General features: G+C 32.2%; 3 protein-coding genes across 3 annotated transcripts; 1 reads left to right on the forward strand and 2 right to left on the reverse strand.

The window, feature by feature from the left end:
- The first annotated feature begins 1891 nt into the window (after positions 1-1891).
- On the forward strand, positions 1892-4822 carry LOC107624432 (uncharacterized). Its single transcript, XM_016326922.3, has 5 exons — positions 1892-2117; positions 2755-2808; positions 3291-3394; positions 3717-3755; positions 4167-4822. The coding sequence occupies exons 1-5, from the start codon at positions 2042-2044 to the stop codon at positions 4299-4301; spliced, it is 408 nt and encodes a 135-aa protein (XP_016182408.1). The 5' UTR covers positions 1892-2041; the 3' UTR covers positions 4302-4822.
- A 2620-nt stretch (positions 4823-7442) lies between these two features.
- On the reverse strand, positions 7443-9468 carry DES-1-LIKE (fatty acid desaturase family protein). Its single transcript, XM_016326398.3, has 2 exons — positions 8847-9468; positions 7443-8530 (listed from the first exon to the last, which is right to left on the reverse strand). Exons 1-2 carry the CDS (start codon positions 9027-9029, stop codon positions 7709-7711), a joined length of 1005 nt encoding a protein of 334 aa, XP_016181884.1. The 5' UTR covers positions 9030-9468; the 3' UTR covers positions 7443-7708.
- A 1097-nt stretch (positions 9469-10565) lies between these two features.
- LOC107623587 (E3 ubiquitin-protein ligase AIRP2) lies at positions 10566-13305 on the reverse strand. Its single transcript, XM_016325909.3, has 5 exons — positions 12887-13305; positions 11937-12087; positions 11787-11853; positions 11460-11694; positions 10566-11050 (listed from the first exon to the last, which is right to left on the reverse strand). Exons 1-5 carry the CDS (start codon positions 12967-12969, stop codon positions 10840-10842), a joined length of 747 nt encoding a protein of 248 aa, XP_016181395.1. The 5' UTR covers positions 12970-13305; the 3' UTR covers positions 10566-10839.
- Between the last annotated feature and the right edge of the window lie 6013 nt (positions 13306-19318).

Here is a 19318-nt window from a genome sequence, read left to right on the forward strand (position 1 = left end):
TTCTATTTTAGTAAGATCCTTTTTATCCTTCTTTTTCGGACATTCATTTGCATAGTGTCCTTCTTCTTGGCAATACCAACACTTACAATTTTCTTTTTTATTCGGGCAATAATCACTTTTTTGTCTTTTGTTTTTATTGTTATTTCTTTTTCTAAAATACCTCTTTTTTCTCCAGTTTGGATAGTATTTTCTTTTTCTAAATTGATATTTTCTTTTTCTTTGAAAATTTTTATTAAGACCATATTTTTGAGGTATCTCTTCATTATTCTGACAGCAAATTCTAATTATATTTGCAAATCTTTTTTGAGTTGCTTCTTGCATACAACGTTCTTTTATTTCCTCTCTTATTGCAGAGGTTGCTCCACCAAAATTATTTTCAATTGTTCCTCTATTTATTTCTCTTATAAATCTTCCCATAATAAATTCATTAGCAGGATATGGAAGTTTTGTTATATACATACTAAGATAATGATTTTTATCTTCTTCTTTTAATTTGTAATAATGTATTCTATATTCACATATATAAGACTCCACATTACATAGATCATATATCTGAATGTTAGCTAAATGATTTTTTGCTTCTTGATATTCTTTATTATAGACTTCTTGTTTATGATCTATAATATTTTTTCCAAAAAATTCTTTATATAGAATCATCATTATATATAATATCTTATCATAAGCTGTTGTTTTTGTTGCTAATTCTTCTATTATTTGGTTTTCTATTGATGTCATATAATCTCTTATAGCTCCTTTAGTGTGAAACCCTATGTAATTCCAAATATCTCTTCCAGATAATTCATTAAGTTTTGGATTAGTAAAGGCTTCTAATAAGAAGGAATTCAACCAGTTTTCGAAAATTTCTTTTTCATTCTTTTTACAGTCTAAATCGAGCATTCTTTCCCTTTCCATTTCCTGGATTTTAGGAACGTATTTTGATGGTGTTTTTGTATATTTTGAATCTTTATTTATAAATCCTTTTTTAAAAACATAATTATCAAAACCTGTTTCCCATTTAAATTGAGATTGATTATCCCTAGATGTTCCAGCTTCATTTTTTACTTGTATTGGAATTGCTGGTTCTTCGTCACTTGAATAATCTAGGATGTGTTCTTCATTTTCTATATTTTCAGAATTTACTAATTCTTCTTCTATCTGAAATCCATGTTCCATAATATTATTTTCTTGAGCCATTTTTAATTGTTTAAAAAGCATTGTAACTTCTTCTAATTTTTCTTCAATATTCATAATTTTAGTGGTGGTTTTACTTTTAAATCTGTTATGTTGATTATATTTTGAAATTTTTCTTCTTTGGGATTTTCTTTTTCCTTATTTCTTTGAAATTTTATAGATACTAATATTTCTTCAAGCATATCTACTATAGAATTTAATTGTGGGTTAAAAGTATGATAAAGATGTGGGGAATCATTTCCATGGTAACATTTCTTAGAAATTCCGTGTGAAAAATAAGTTTTTTCAGGTTTTTGAAGTCCTTCAATAAAACTTATAGTAAAATAAAGATTTTGAGAAAAATCATTTTGTATTGATTTTAAGAATTCGGTGTCATTACAGTTAACATTAGTTAAAATCATTAATTTTTGATCTATTAATTTTGATAACTTAATTATTTCTTCTCTTAAATCTTCTAATTTACTTTTTTCCATTAAGTGACGTTTTTCTTTGTGAAGAGTCACGATTTTAAATAAAAAGTGTAATTTTAAAAAATGTGGTTTAAGTAAACAAATCTTTAAATCTGTACAAATTTAGATCTGTACCATATAATTTTCTTTTTATGAATTATCTCTCGTGTAGGGCACAGAACGTACACTAATTATATTAATTTGCGCTTCTTGATATTATTTATCTTCCTTATTTATTCTACAACATGTACTAACCTAAATGCCCTTATCTTGAGTCCCGAACCGATGGTAAGGTAGCCATGTTTGGGATTTGAATTACGGAATTACCTGGCGTGCTGTTTACTTTGGTGGCGCCTCTGTTTGTGACTTTGTGTTGAGGATTTGAAGAAAGAAGAAGAAAAATGATACCTCAGCAGTGGGCATCTCCCTGTGGAAACCAATGCACCAATAAATACGCTGCCCTCACTCAAATTCCTTGTTTGTATCTCTTTTCTCTACTCATTCAATATACTCTTTCTTATCTATTGAATTTGTTGTTTTTTTATTTCTTATTCTTTGATTTTTGGTGTTTGGTGTTTTAGTTCAATTGTTACGGACCGTTGCTTATTACTCCCCAATTAGAACAACCTTTTGGAATAAAAATCTGGATTTACCCTGAATGGATTTACTTATCGTAGTTGATACTCATAAGTAGTATCAGTAGAGTGATACAAACATATCCTTCAGTAATCAATATGGTTTCCTTAGATTATATTGGTGAGTTTCGATTTTGGAGGGAAAAGAAGGGGACCCAAGGGTTTGAACTTTGTGGAATAAAATAGACAAAGTTTTACCCATCAAGCTCTTTCCTTCCCTTGAAAATTGAAATTCATATACACTTAGGGGAGCTAAAGTACCCCCATTCAATGCACTAAGTGCGCCTCATTTTCGGATTGTTGGGATAATCTAGGACATTGTTCATTCATGTTATGCTTTTAGGAAATTCCCATCGAATGGACCATTTTGTGACCTTATTATGGCTATGCAAGTTTTCTGATGTATGCTTATTAATCAATTTGTTTGTTGTGTAAGTTTTGGTTCTCACATAGCGTAAGCATTGCTTGTGTTATTGTAGGGCGGGTATTCTGCAAAAAGGGTTGCGACTCGGATGGAGAAACGTGGGAGGAATGTGAGATAATTTTGCTGCATTATTTAATTTTCGTTACGAAAGGAAACATTGAAAAAATATTTTCTTCTCAAAATGTAGGCATTATTAATTGCAGTTCATTGTGATTTTGCATCATGCTAGCACAGTAGTGAATGTGCTTTTGTAATTTTCTATTCTTAATGTATTGTTTAAAAATAACTCTAAAATTTGTTTAGGTTTAATTATCTAGGCTTTGCCTTTGGAATAAGTTAATATTGGACTTTAAATTGATTTTACAACAGCTAAACCACTTTTGCGAAAAGAAGTAAGACTAGTGATAATTTATGCAATTGAAGTAACACAAAATGCATATAAACGGGCTGGGTCTTACCATACATTATGGGTTGCCTGATAATGCAAGAAACGTTGATGTGAGAGTTTGGCATTTCAAACTCTGAATCTGTTTTGTCAATGGTGCAAGAACTAGGTTCTCATGTACAATTGATCGTGTATTTGTTAACCAGGTTTGGAGGATTGTAATCAAATGTGTTTCAAGGACCCTGTACTAAAGGACCAGCAGTGGAGTGCTTATATCGATCGTTCTCCTGGAGCTGCTAGTTATTCAGAGGTATTTTCTGTCTTGTCACATTTCAAGATTCCATTTTAATGAACAATACCTGCAACTTGGTTGGATGCTGGTTTGGTATATTGTAACTGAGTTTTCCTTTGATGAGTTCTTTCACTTAATTTTTCTACACGTTTCATTGAAAATTCCAACAAATGTATGCAGGGAAAGGTGAATTTTCCCAATAGGAGGGAAAGCCAAAAGTCTTTTGTAAATAGAAACTGCCAAGTGCCAATCGGTTAACTTGTAGCTTTTTAATGGCTTAAAATTAATCATGGAATTGCTGTGTTTTCAAATTAATGATGGTGTATCCCTTCATGTACAGGACTGTTTCCGTGCTTGTGTTTCTGGATGCGGTTATAAGGTCAGGTTGATTTAATAAACTAAATCTTGGTTAAATTGTTATATTTCTACCTAGCCTCCCCTTCTTTCAGATAAAAGTAGGGCCCTTAGGCTCAGAATCTTTTGAAAATGGGTTCTTTTATCTCGGTTTAACCTGATATTTCTTCAGTAATAGTTAATTCTTTTCTTCCTCATTGTTTTTCTTATTATTTTATGTATTCAGCATAAAAGCTGTGAGAAACTGAATGTGTTATATCCCCTCTTCAAAAATCATTCAGTATCGTTTATAAAGATAAGATTGTAATTTATAGTCTCGAGATTTGGCCTGCATGATGTATCACTGATATTTTGTTCTCCAAATTGCTTTTAAGTAGTTTTTCCATACATCAACTTTTACATGTAATAATTTGATTTTATATCTTGCATGTGGCAGTTTGAGGTTGTAACAGAAGAGGTGGATAAAGTTTGTCCCAACAGACCACCCAAGCCTGCCCCAGTTCAGAAGCCGAAGCCACAACCCATAGAACCCGTTGACCCACCTGAAGAGATGCCTGGCACTTCTGCATAGTGGAAATTGATGAACAAACCTAACCATTCTTTTTATACTTACAAGATACATATTTGTAGGATTTTGTGTTTTGATCTTACATCCTACACCACATCAGCATGATTAAGGTTCTTTTTGGGGAAACAACGTAAAATGCTTTTGCCCTTTTTACCTTAGAGATAGTAGAAGCCGAAAGCAAGGAATCCGGAAAATTTTGGTAGTTGGAACTGAGAACATGGTGAATGGCAGGAGGTTTATCTAAAGAACATTTTGCATTCTTTTTCATCTGGCCAAATGAATAGTAGATTTGCCTTTGCCACCATACTGGCATTTTCAATCTCCTAAATTGGTTACTTCCATTTCATATGTTATATATTAGCCCCTTTTGACAACACCATTGTTCTTCACTTCTTATAGCAACTTGATCACTATTAATGGATTCTTCACTAGTGCGATTTGAATTTGGAAGAAACATGCATAAAAAGTTACTTAATTGGATCCTTATATGATCTTATTATTTTATGATAATTCACTTTGACTTCTTTTATTTATGTAATAACTTGCTGAATATAATACCACTTTGCCTTCCGCTAGCCATAACAATTCTTTCACGCCTTACCCCTCTTATAAGTTTCCTTCATATTTCAAGCATGACACAGGTTATGCAGCCCAATATGAAACTACCACTGGTAGTCTGGTATTTGGGTATTGCTTAAAAGTCTTGAATTCTACAAAGTAGCGTTTTTTTTGAAGTATTGGGAGATTGGAACTTAATATCATGTTTGTCAGTCCAGAGATTGGTATTAAAACTTCAGTCTCTGTTCTTAAAATTTTAGTATTTGAGTACCTCCAAAAGTAGGAGTGAACACCCAACCCGATCCCTATCATTTTCCTTGATGAACATCGCGACTCTTGTCCAAAAAAAAGGGACAAATCAGTCACTGTCCCATACTTCCGTGAGACGTCATGGTCCTTCCGTCATCTCCCCTAACCAAAACAGACAAAAATTGTCTACGTATCAGTTAACATTGCTGATGTGGAGGTTAACACTCTGTTAAGTTTCACGTTGGCCATTAGAGAATGGACAGGGGTCGATCTGTCCCGTTTTAGAAACATAAAACTACGTCGTTTTTGGGTTTCAATCCATGTTGGGGTCGATCTGTCCCACTTTAGAAACCTAAAACTACGTCGTTTTTGGGCTTCAATCCATGTTCCATTAGGAAATGGACAGGGGTCGATCTGTCCCGCTTTAGAAACCAAAACTTTACAAATTCACCACAATAATTCTTATTTTGCAAATTCACCACAATAATTCTTATTTCATTCATTATCAAAAGTGTTTTTCACAACTCAACTCTAGGAAATAACAAAATTCAGCTATCAAAATTCTACACACTTGCTTTGAACAAGCTTGCAATTACAACCCTACCAAGAAATGCTAACAAATTAAACTCATACCTAATACATCTACTTTCATCCATTTTTAATTTACACTTATCTAGCTGATCTTCCAAACCAATTAATCTTTCCTCCAACTCATTAACTTTGTTATCCACCACATAACTATGACCTTCCAATCGATTCTGCTTCTGCTTTGATGCCCCAATTGAGACAACCTTGTTATCATCCTCACCACATGAAGTAACATAATCATCTAACCATGCAAAGAAGTTGCAATGCCATTTTTCAGTCTACGAAAATGTTTAACATTTGTTAGCATCTATGGAATAGAAATTGAAAACAAAAAATTAGCTAAACCCTAAACAACTATCTTGAAGTATGGACAGCGAAAGAATAATCTGTCTGAATCTTTCCACCGTCTCTTACATGAATAAAATTGCATAAGAACCACAATAACAAATTGGGATAACCCATTTCTTTTTCCTCGGAGCTCCAACACTCCGACTAGAATTCAAGCTTCAGCCTGAATCATCTCTACTTCGTCGGTTTGATGATGAACAACGCTCTCCACTACCAATCATGGTCTCCTAGGATTTGTAATTGCCCTAGAAAACCCTAAAAAACCCTAAAAATTCTAAAAACCTAATAAAACCCTAAAAATCCTAAAAAATCCAAAAAACCAAAAAAAAATCCTAGAAAACCTTAAAAAACTCTAGAAAACCCTAGAAAAACCTAAAAAACCCTAAAAACCCTAGAAGGAGAAGAGTGAGAGATTAGCTGCGTGGAATCACTTTCAAACCATTTTGTTTCAGTGAAGACCAAAAACGACGTAGTTTTGGTTTCTAAAGCGGGACAGATTGATCCCTGTCCATTCCCTAATGGAACATGGATTGAAACCTAAAAAAGACGTAGTTTTAGGTTTCTAAAGCGGGACAGATCGACCCCTGTCCATTCCCTAATGGACAACGTGGAACTTAACAGAGTCTTAACTTCCACATCAGCAACGTTAACTGGACGTAAGCAATTTCCATCTGTTTTGGTCAGGTAAGATGGCGGAGGACCGTGACGTCTCACGGAAGTATGGGACAGGGACCGATTTGTCCCTTTTTTTTTGGACAAGGGTTGCGATGTCCATTGAGAAGCAACGTTAACTGGACGTAGGCAATTTCCATCTGTTTTGGTCAGGGAAGATGGCAGAGGACCGCGACGTCTCACGGAAGTATGGGACAGGGACCGATTTGTCCCTTTTTTTTAGACAAGGGTTGCGATGTCCATTGAGAAAAATGACAGGAACCGGATTGGATGTTCACTCCCAAAAGTAGGGATTGAAATTTTTAGGGATGGAAACCGAAACTTTAATAACATTTTATACCTAAAATACCTTCATTTTAATTAATTAATTTCAAATTTACTCTTTGTGCAAATTAAATTAGAACTTCATTCTTATTTTAATCTGTCTCCCACTCTACACCAAACACAATACTAAAATTTATTTCAGTCTTTGTCTTAGTCTCAGGCTCTCTTTCAAATACGACCTAATAAAAAAGGTAGGGAATGATCCTTCATGGTCTTTATTATTTTAGACTTTCGCAGAGATAAAGGACCATGGCCAAGCCTCAACATCTATTGATACTGCTAGGCTTTGTTGTTGATATTGCTAGCTAATAGTTTGTTTAGGAATCACATTATTATGTTCAGTAATACACCTTTAAGGATTTAATAAAGGACCCCATGCAAAAATTTAATGACTAGAAGGACTTCTTAGTTTTAAGTCAATAAGAGGAATGATGCATTTCAGCTAAATTCTCAGCCACCAGAATAAAAAAAATTGTAGTTATCCTTTATAACATTTTCTGCCAAGGATATGCCTTTTCTAGTTTTCTTGTCCATTAAATGGGACACAGGCAAACAAAACTGACTACTAGGGTAAACAAAAAAAATTTAATTCATGCTTCTATTACATGTAACATTATCAAAAGTGGATTCTTATGAAGAAAACCCAGCAAATATGCTTGTCTGGGAAGAATCTATTCAGTTTTCTTGTTTAGCTTTCTCTTCATTCGGCTGAAAGGTCCAACCGTTCTATCCATAATGTACATGTAGATGACCTGGCTCCAAGATTTGTAGCATTCTAGATTATCATAATACTCTGGTGCAATCTCCTTCACCTTGTGAAGCTTGTTTCCAGGGATTCTTGGAAAATCATGGTGTTCGTTATGGTAGCCAACATGCCAGGTGAAAAAGTTCAGAGGTCCATAGTAAGAGTATGTCTCTTGTTCCGGATGGAAGACATAGTGCTCCGAAATGAAGTGACCGGAAATTGGATGCATCCCACCACCAACAAATGTGGAAAGTATCAGATATCCAAGGGATTTCCAGCTCCAGAAGTAAACCATTGCTGCATCAAGGGCTATCTGAACAGTGAAGTTAATGAATTCCCAGGTACCCGGAGGTTTCGGCTTGAGAAACAGTGGTCTGAGGGCATAAAAGAAGAGCTGTAAAAACACCCAAATGGTCTTTGCAAAAATATTCGTCACAACACGTCCTTCTGCGATGCTAGGGATATCCATATCAATGCCATCTACACCCTGGAAGCGGTGGTGCTCCAAGTGATACTTCTGGAAAGTTACAGACATCGGTACACCGATCGGGAGGTTGGCGAAAATTCCAAGCCATCGGTTTAAGCTAGGAGTTTGGAAGGCCAGATTGTGACTAAGCTCGTGGATAGCCAAGAAGAGGTTGTGGTTGAGAAATGAGCCAAAAAAGTATGCTACTGCCAATATCAACCACCAGCTGGAATCATAAAGCACAATGCCAGCACCAAGCTGAAGCGAAACCACCAGAGCGATCTGCAAGAACATGATTTCAATCACATTAACACATACCCTACACAATCATTAAACTTGCAGATGCAGAGAACCTTAATCATGCATTGCATACTGATATATGGTCAAGAAAGAAACATGTAAGATATCATCAAATGGATCTATTAATTGCATGAATCATTCAATTGAACCGGTTAATCGCATTTCATCTAACCTAATAATAAGGAGTTTAGATCCAATGGTTCCTGAACAATGCAATATACAAATTGTAATCTCGGATCCACAAGAATAAACGCATCATAATAACGAAAAGAAGCAATGCCGGGTAAAAAGAAAGAACCTTGAAGAGAGCGGTGTAATCAGGGCCAAAAAGCTCCTTGATTTGAGGGTACTTGGAGAGGATCAAACGACGTCGTGAGGCATGGGGTTCGTCGGTGTATGACCAGAAGAAATCTCCGGCCATAACAACACCGTCCCGATCTACCAGTTCTCGTTGTTCTCTGCCGTCACCTCCTTTCCCCATTTTATTTTTATTTATTTAATTGTTTTTTGTGTTTTTTTTGCGTATGAGATGTGATGTGAAAGTGTTATCTGTTTTATGTCGCTGTGTGAGTTTTAGTTTATTGGATGAGAGACTCACACAGTCACACACCTCACATGGAAACCGAATAAACGCGACAAATATTTATTTGTTTGGGTAACCGTTACGGACACCGCACACACCGAAAGTTAGAATAGGGAATGGCCATTCACTGGTTATTATCGCTTTGACCCACCGTCTTCTTTGCTTTGCTTTGCTAATTCAAGTCCTTCATTTTTGTCACTTGTCACACGTATTAGCCATTTTACTATTGTTAGCTTTAGATGTGTCCATGAATGCGGAGGGTAGAATAAACAATAACGGGCAAAACATGTCAGCCAAGCAAATTGAGATGGTTGAATTTGAATCATGAAACCGGTTCAACCGAATTTATCAACAAAAAAAGGGAGTGATAAACATAAACTCATTGGAGCTGATTAGAAGATGGATAAGGACAGCACAAGACAGGCTGGATACACTTACGTTACAGGTTTGAGCAAACTGTGGGCTTAAATTTCAAAACCAGAGCCCACTAAGCAGCTACTAACAATTCTTAAAAAGGTTGCTGTGCCTGTGAGTTCACGAGGGAGAATTAATTTGAATGTGATTAGTTGAAGAGTTGGAGGTGGCAAATAGAAGAGAATTAGTTGTTCCTGTGGTTGGAATATTAATAAATAGAAAAAAGGACAAATAGGTCCTGATCTTTTCCCCTGCGGACATTTTCGTTCCTAACCATTTTAAAATACTTTTAAGTCCATAACTTTCACAAAATTTGAACGAATCGGTCCCTGACGAAGGCATTTGGACAGAAGAACTGATCCATCCAAGTTTTATGAAGATTAAAGACTTAAAAGTATTTTTCAACGGTCAAAGACAAAAATGTCCGCAGAATAAAAGATCTGGGACTATTTGTCCTTTTCTCTATTAAATAAAAAAAGAATTCCAACGAGAAGAAAAAATTAAAATTGAAATGAATCCCTGACCTATGAGTCATGTAATTCTTCATTTTAACATATGCAAATTAACTTGCTAAATTTTGGGAAAAGTAAACATGCAGGAGGTCAATATTTTAAAAAAAATAATTAGTATTAAGTTAAATATAAAATAAATATATTTTTTCTGAAATTTAGACTATTTTTTAAATCATTAAAACTTGTGGTTGATTAACCAAATCTAAAAGAAATTTTTTTCCAAAAAAAAAGTATGAGCTATTGAGCTAATAATAGTTTATTTGGGCAATTTCTAAATTGAAAAGACTACATAAAGTTTTCTCTTTAATGCTGTCATATAACTTCATTGCCTATAACATCATTCCACATTACATTTTTAGTGGGCAAGCAATGATAGATTCACCCACATTTTGCACAAAGTAAAAGATACTATCTTTGCTTTTGGGTTAAGAAGTATCTTTAGCATCATCAAGGTCCCTTAAATTCTTTGCCTTGCTTTTTGAGTGAAACTGAACTTAGCATCAGAAAATGCATCAAAGAGATCAACATTTAAACATGATTGATTGATACAGGCAATGCAAATATCTTGTGAACAAGTAATTCGATCGATCTGTACAATATGAATATACAAAATGGAGCTAGATACAATTTAGCATCTCAGCTTCCACCACCAACCCCATAGTAAACTCGGGTTGATGGATGATTCTTCTGCCACACACTGCAACTCTATAACAATGAAAACTAAATTTATTATGCCATTAAGGTGAAAGGAAAACTACCCATCAAGAACAAGATCATTTACTTTATCTTAGTTGAGAGTCGTAGGGATCGAAAAGCGAGTCTGGAATGATCAAGGGCAACTTATCTATGTACATGAAAAGCCTCTTGATATCCTCCCTTGTCACTGTTTCCATGTCGACTACATCCCGGCTATCGGTAAATACCCAGAGATCGCACGAGTTCACTCTCTTCAGACTATCGCGACAAAAGGGGCATGATTGGGATCTTGTTCTCCTGAAAAACATGTCATAAATGAGATAGAGTGACTGATGCAGCTGCAGCAGCAACTCTTTAAGTTTGGTATGCAATTGCAAAAGAATGATCAATGTAAAGACCCAAAACACTAAGTAGATATAGTATCATGTACCAAACCAAATTTCAATCGGATGATAATAATGGATATCTAAAATTGAAGATAATGTTTTTGATGAATCATATAAGAACATATTGCAAACAACTTAAGCACCAATATTGCAGTCAATATTGCCCTTCATTGCCTTCTTTCTCATAACAATATTCTAGTGCTAATCAACAACTAAGCATGAAAGCACCCTAAACACTGCCAAATAACATTCAACTGCAAAAATATATTGATGAAGTACAAAGAATCATGATGCAGTAGCAACCAAGAAAGAGTGAGTACCATTCACGGTAACATTTCAGGCACATAGCATGGAGGCAGTTAGGCAACACAATCTTACTATTCACTTCCATGCATATTCCACATTCTTCTTCTCTTTCAATGTCTATATCAGAATGTTGTTGATGATCCTCATCGTCTCTTTTTCGATATCTCTCCATACAAACAGCCTTCTGTTTCTTATCCTCTGAATCTGTAACCCCTTTCTGAAGTTGTAACAAAGACGGATAAATTACCGCTGATCAATGCAAAAACTCAACAAATCAGCAAAATTAACTGACACAAAGATGCAAAACAACTTATCATACAACAAAATAGAGGAACAAATACCATAGAATTCTCTAATGCTAGCTTTCCTTTCATGAGTAGACATGGTAGTTGTTCCATCCACATATACCTGCACCATGAGAAACATTTTTCAGCTTATCCCAATTTCTCAGCTCAATATGAAAAACCCCAATAACTAATCTATATCTGTACCTTGTAAATTAGGATTCTTAACAAGCCAAGTGCTCCAGCAAGATTGCAATCTGCCCATTGCACCAAGAAAAGAAACAAGTGTGCAGCTGGACTGTATGACATTCTCATCTGAAGGCATGCACCATCACACTCCTTTGGAAACTCTGATGCCCTGCACATAAATAAAGCAATGAATTTTTGTCACAAACTGCCAATATACTCTCTCTATTTCAAAATATTTAACAATTTGGTCAAAGTGACACATTGAAAAATCAATGTATCTCAATGCACCACCTTGTCCAGATCAACAAATATTCTGAAATGGTGGTTGTAAATGAATGATATAAGCTGGAGACAAGGAACAAGAGATATCCTTCTAGAAACCTATGAGTTACTAATTATTATTACCATTATAATTTTCAAAGTTTAGCAAGGGCATCATTAAGAACTTAAAGAGTGTTACCATTATCTTCTATGAAGTATGAACAAACAACATCTAAAAGGCTCATCACAACACAAGAGAGATAACTTCAACTGTCAAACGGTGAAATTGTGAATTGTCACACATGCCAATATTTATTAACATCACAAAATGTTCTCCTCAAAATCACATGTCACAGTTCTCTCTTTTAGTTTTATGGATAAGGCACATAATAAAAATAAAAAACTAACCTATAAAAGATTTGATAACTGAAAAAACAAAAACACACACAGGTGCGCGTTTTTATCACACGCAACCTAACAAAACATGAGGTGGAAAAATTTGACCACAGCCTTTTTCAGTTTTGACAGAATCAGTGGTGGGGTTTCTGAAGAAACAAATAGAGAGAGAACAAGGCACACTGATTTTCGCTAATCAAAATCGAAAATCACTTCAACCATTAATTAATTGACAGCAATTTAGATGCACTCAATCAGAATTACATTTTCATGAGAGAGAGAGAGAGAGAGAGAGAGAGAGAGAGACTAACAGGGTATTGGCGTGCTGAATATCAGCTTCAAGGACTTTCAAGGAATCCTTGAAAGACCTTCGCATGGAAGTTCCTATGTACATTTTAAAGGCCTTTGCTTTTTCAATGGAAAACAAAAAGAACTCAGAAAAGGAATGAGGAAGAAGAGAAGAAGAATCAGAGAGAAAGAGAGAAAGGAGTGAGACCCATAAAAAGGCAACAACAAAGTTTCATACTTTATTGTTTGTATCACTTAATATTCTGATGGAAATTAGGAAGAAGAAGAAGAGTATTGAAGCTGAGGAGGAGTGGGGTTTCTCTGTCAGAGAGAGAGATGGAGAGAGAGAGAGTATGAAGATGCTGATTGATTCTTCTTTGCCTTCTTCCTCCGCCTTCTATTCTCTTCTTCTGCTTTCCAAGGACACGTGTCTTCACCACACGCCCTCTCACATTTACAACATAATTTATTAATAGGTGGAAACTTTACTGCAGAGGGCTTATCCACTATCAACTTCACATGAAGTCGACTTTACCTAAATTTTTACTTTGCTTTAATAATAATAAGGGTAAAGTATATTTTTTATCCTTGAAGTTTTATAAAAATTTTATTTTGTTTTAATTTTATCCCAAAAGTTTTCAATTTGCATCAAATATATTCTTGACGGCTAATTTTTCAAAAAATTTAAGACCGATTCAACAACAATTTCATAAGAACAACTCCTCAACACAAGCAAATCAAACATAATTTTCATACATTATTATTATATTGGTCTTAAATTTTTTAAAAATTTAGTCATCGAAGATATATTTGATGCAAATCGAAAACTTTTGGGACAAAATTAAAACAAAATAAAATTTAGGGATATTTTTAAAACTTTTGTCAAATTTTAAGGACAAAAAGTATATTTTACCCTAATAATAATAATAAATGATAGATGGACGGAGTTAATACTTAAAAATCGTTAAACAATTTAATAAATATAATTTAATAATAATTTAATAATTTTAACTTTTAATTTTATGTAAAAATATATGTGCATAATTATTAATATGTTAATTAATAATTTTATAAGTCTTTAAAAAAATTATATAAAAATTTTTCATTTTATTTATAAAAATATTAATAAAATTTAGAAATTAATAATTTGATTTAATAAGATATTATTAATTCTATTGAGATATAAAGATAAAAAATATATAAATTGAATACAAATAAAATTTATAACATAAAAAAGAATTAACTAAAAAAATTAAAATTATTTTATAATAATTAATAATAGTAAATAAAATAAATCTTAATTTTTTTATTCCCTAACATTACTGTTTATATACTAAGTTAATCTAATACATATGAATCTATTTTATAGGTACTTTTCATTTAAACCAACAATTGATATAGGATTAAGTTGTAGATTCAATTATTACTTGATTAAGTGATTTAAATTTTTTTAGATAATTGTATTTTTTAATGGAACTTCTTGACATGAATGTCCTAAATTCCTGTAAATGAAAATACATGATTTCAATTTAGATTTGGATAAAGCTAAATTGTACTAATATAGTTTTGGATAAGTAGCGGTGATACTATTAAGGAAATAGGAAATAAATGAAGATATAAGAAGGAATGTAATCATGCAAATCCGTGAATCTGACAAAGACCTTATCCATGTTCGGATCTATTTTCATTGATTTTCCACTTTTGCCCTTTTGGTGTTTTACATTATTAATTTTTTGATAGCTTTTTCTTCACGCACCGTTGATGGCTCCGCACTCTTTCAATTCACAATCTTCACATCGCCCTCTATTTTCTGCATTTGCCTTTCTTTACCTTTTTTTGGATTCCACTAAAAATCTTATAAGGTAATACTCAATGATCAAGTTGTCTTTAATAATTGCAAAAATTAACAACAACATTATATTATATTGTGTTTATGTATTATACACTTTTCTAGAAATACCGTTTTATGTATTATATTGTTTAATTTTGGTAATTTCTAGAAATAGCAATAGGTAGAATATAATAGATTTAAGTTTTATTCTAATTTTATTTTTAGGTTTAAATCCTCTAACCCCTTACTCTTCTCAACTCAACTTTATTAAATTTGACACGAAAAAAATAATTCTCGGTGTTAACTTAATATTTTTTATTAGGAAACAATTTAGATAAAGATGTCAAAAATATTTTTTTTAAAAGATATTTTTTAATAATTAAAATTTAATACATATAATTAATTAAACTATGTTATTTTATTTTTATTAAAATTAGACTAAATAAATTAATTTGACCAAAAAAATAATGAATCAAATCTTAAACTGATATAAATTATTATTATTGTTTTTATAAAAAATAATTACAATATTCTTATTATAAAAAAATAACTAAAATACCTCTATTATATATATATATATATATATATATATATATATATATATTAATTTTAAAAACTCTAAATTCTAACCTTATGATGATAGAGAAGAAAAAAAAATTAAAATTTAAGATTTTCAAAATTAATATATAATAAAAATATTTTAATCATTTTCTATAATAGAAGTATTGTAATTATTTTCTATAAAAAATAATATTAATTTATATCAGTTTAAGATTTAATTTATCATTTTTTTATTAAATTAATTTGTCTGACGTAATTTTAATAAAAAATAACACAGTTTAATCGATGATATATGTTAAATTTTAATTATTAAAAAATATTTTAAAAAAAACATTTTAAACATTTTTATTTCAGTAATTTTTTTTTATTAATGAGTTACATAGAAAGTAAACTAAAAATTATTATATCTGACCAAAAAAAATACTAAGATTAAGATATTATTATTTTTATTTAATCACAATTCGAGAGGGAGAGAGAGAAAAAAAAGTTGGCAGCAACAATGATTGACTTTTCTCTTTACACTTTTATTCTTATATATACTCTTGCTAACAACTGCGTTTATTAGAGCTAAGAAATTTCACAATTTAGTATCTACTCTTCTATTTTAAATTTTTAATGCTTATCTAAATCGGGATATTCTGCAACCAATATATTAAGATAATATATTTGTGTTAAAATAATCATTTCTGATAGATGATAAGGTAGACTTTTATTTCAATGTATTTATATATTTGTGCTTTTTTTTTTTTCACTTTTATACTACTATCCACTATTTGATTAAGAAGAATCAACTAACGTCTTAGCGGTTTAGGACAAATAATTAATGGTAAATTAAGATAGCATTCATCACGCTTTAAAGTTTCAATAATTATATGCGTCCCTTTTAAATTAATGCAATTCATGGCGAAGGTTAATACTATGCAGCTTGAAGGACATTCAAAATTCATATACACTATTCTTTCATTTTCGGTCACCAATTAATGCTTCCTATGATTCATGATTGAAGCTAGAAGGGGAGCTCTTGGTTAATTTAATTTCACTTGGGTTGTACCAATAAAATATATGCAAATGATTGTACACCGAAATTAAGGAAATAAATGGTTTAGAGGCTCCAATGATTTTGTTGCCACACCAACAATCAACTCACCTAGTCGCAACATTATTAATGATATGCATATTCCACTTTTTATTTTTAGAGATTAAGTATTATTACTCTAATTTTAATAGCAATTATTTGATATTTATCGAAAATGAGTCATCTCTTATGTACTATTGAATAATAAATTTAATTGGATATGTATTTAATAAAATAATTATTTAGATAAAGACACTTAAAATATCTTTTTTAAAAAATATTTTTTAGTAATTAAAATTTAATACATATAATTAATTAAACTGTGTTATTTTTGTCAAAATTAAATCAAACAAATTAATTTAGCCAAAAATTGATAAACTAAATCTTGAATCGATTTAAATTAATTATTTTTTTATAAAAAATAGCTACAATATTCCTATTATAAAAAAATGACTAAAATACTGTTTTATATATATATATATATATATATATATATATATATATATATATTTGAGAATTCTACATCCTAATTCTTCTCTTCTCTTTTTTCTCTTCTCTTTGTGTCATCGTAAGGTTAAAATTTAGGATTCTCAAAATTAATTATAAGAGTATCTTAGTCATTTATTTTCTATAATAAGAATATTGTAATAATTTTTTATAAAAAAGTTATTAATTTAGCCCGATTTAAAATTTGGTTCATCGATTTTTTGGCCAAATCGATTTATTCGATCTAATTTTAATAAAAATAATATAGTTTAATTGATTACATATGTTAATTTTTAATTGATAAAAAATATCTAAAAAAAAAAAACGTTTTAAGTGTCTTTATCTAAATAACTCCTATTTAACGATTAACACACGCGAAATAAGTTTTTTCATATATTGTATTTGAATATGAATATCCATGTTTAAACTAAATTCTAAATAATTAATTTATCGCATTATTCTGATTCTCACTGGACTATAAAACTTGTGAAATACATGCGTAATTTTAGAACATATTTAATGTATGTTCTAAAAGTTTATTTTTGTCCGAATTTTAACAACTATATATATATATTGGATACTTGTATTGATTATGTTCTGACCTGTTGATACCGAGGTATGACTCGTTTCTCTACAAAGGTCGGCAAACTTCTTGTGGTAGGAACACGAAACACGGCAGATGGAACCGAGGTGGTGGGTACCTGCAAAGGACTTCCGACGCTCAAGTCAATAAGAGAATTTTTGTGTATAAGCTTCTTAGAAAAGATAGATTACCTCTTTGGCCTCTGCTCTTCTCCTTATATCTGGTTGGTCGTAGCTGACCGTTTTTATGTAACGTCCGAGTATTAATTCCATGTATCCGACGTTATAAGAAGAACATGAATGCTGATTTAATAGTAATATTCGGTTATAGCTGTAAATGGAACGTTGCCGAGTTATAATTCGTAATCGACTTTTACCTGTTCATATCACAGCCCCCAAGCTTGGCCTGATCTGAAGAGGACAGGTTGAGCTTTTTATTGATTAGCGAGTTATAGCTCGGCATATTCAGCCCCCAAGTCAACGTGTCTTATCAGATTTTGACCTTGGCATGTGAAAAGGGATGTTTGAAATAAATTCATAGCACGTACTTTTATTGGTCATTGTGTTATTTTAATATTTTGTCTGGTTCAACTTCCAAAGTTACTTTTGGACCGTTAAAGTAATTTTAACATGTGTGGATAAGATTTAATTTTGGAACTAAAAAGTTAATTTAATTAGTGTTTGAGTTTCCAGCTTTCACAAAACACTGCGTTTATGTTTGGGGGCAGAAGCTTTTAAGTGACAATGAGTAGAAGAGGTTAGTAAGTTTTCTTCATCTCCTTCTGTTCTTGTTAAATTTTTGTCGTACTTGGTAAAAATGAGTGAGAAGAAGAAAAAGTTGCTTCCACAGGTTGACGATTGTGAGAAATATGATTGGGTTGACAGTGATGCTCATATACGGGCTTCGTTATTTTCTGATATGGAGAGTGTGAACCGGGTAAATATGGGTAGGATAGTGAGGGCTGGGTTTCACATAGAGTTGCTGCCATGCAGCCGGGCAGATCGTGTTTTCCATAGACAAAATGGTTTTGAATATTTTTATGTTTATAGTTGCATGATTGAGGAATTAAGAGTGAAACTCCCGTTTTCTGATTTTGAATGTAATGTGATGAAACAACTCAATTGTGCGCCATCTCAAATACACCCGAACGGGTGGACTTTTATCAGATGTTTTGAGGGTTTGATGGATTTTCTTGAAATTAAACCAGATTTAGAGCTGTTTTTTTCTTTGTTTCAAGCTAAAGGGGTATGGAAAGGTTTATGGATTAACTTAAACAGTACCCTTGGATTTTCTATCTTCAAACTTTATAAATCGTCATTCAAGGATTTTAAAGAAATATTTTTGAAAGTTAAATCAGTAAATGAAGAGTTCCCGTTTTACCTTGACGAACATTTGGGGGAAAAATTTTCGCTTTATTGGTGTTGCCACCCACAGCATATCCTGGGTCCTGAACTTATCAATAGTCGGAATGAGTGTATAATCTCTTTTTTTATTGAAATGGTTGACAAGGGTGGGTTGATATCTGTGTCTGACCTTCTTCCTTGGGAAGAAAATAAATCGGTTGTACTAGAATATTTTGGTGAGAGAATTTGGAGGTTATCTTTCCTCAAAATTGTTTTTAACTGCTTAGTTTTACTAATTAGTTTTCTTACTAATGTTTCAGCTGGTAACTTCCCCGGAGTGACTGCCTCTAGTTTGAGATCCCGATTCAAAAGCAAAAACTTTGAGGGATCCTCATCAAATGCCGAGAAAGCAGATGGTGGGGCTGAGGTTGATCAGCCCTTACCGAAGAAGAAGGGTATTGTTTTCAAGAAAAGAAAATCGGATGCAGTCGTCGAGAATGAGGTGCAGGTTGAAGATGAGAAATTGCAACTTGATGATTTGCCAAATTTTACTTTAAGGCAAGAGAAATTACACTT

The sequence above is a fragment of the Arachis ipaensis genome, chromosome B10 (assembly GCF_059453495.1).
Source record: "Arachis ipaensis isolate K30076 ecotype BB chromosome B10, ASM5945349v1, whole genome shotgun sequence".
In the NCBI taxonomy this organism is placed as follows: Eukaryota; Viridiplantae; Streptophyta; class Magnoliopsida; order Fabales; family Fabaceae; genus Arachis; species Arachis ipaensis.

Bases quoted from the DNA above. Each gene is read 5' to 3' on its own strand.
- LOC107624432 (XM_016326922.3), top strand. From the start codon at position 2,042: ATGATACCTCAGCAGTGGGCATCTCCCTGTGGAAACCAATGCACCAAT. The intron at 2,809-3,290 runs GTGAGATAATTT...TTTGTTAACCAG, and splicing joins TGGAGAAACGTGGGAGGAAT to GTTTGGAGGATTGTAATCAA. The intron at 3,395-3,716 runs GTATTTTCTGTC...CTTCATGTACAG, and splicing joins GAGCTGCTAGTTATTCAGAG to GACTGTTTCCGTGCTTGTGT.
- DES-1-LIKE (XM_016326398.3), bottom strand. From the start codon at position 9,029: ATGGGGAAAGGAGGTGACGGCAGAGAACAACGAGAACTGGTAGATCGG. The intron at 8,531-8,846 runs GTTCTTTCTTTT...ATGTTCTTGCAG, and splicing joins ATTACACCGCTCTCTTCAAG to ATCGCTCTGGTGGTTTCGCT.
- LOC107623587 (XM_016325909.3), bottom strand. From the start codon at position 12,969: ATGTACATAGGAACTTCCATGCGAAGGTCTTTCAAGGATTCCTTGAAA. The intron at 12,088-12,886 runs GTTAGTCTCTCT...ATTTATGTGCAG, and splicing joins ATTCAGCACGCCAATACCCT to GGCATCAGAGTTTCCAAAGG. The intron at 11,854-11,936 runs GTACAGATATAG...CTCATGGTGCAG, and splicing joins TAAGAATCCTAATTTACAAG to GTATATGTGGATGGAACAAC.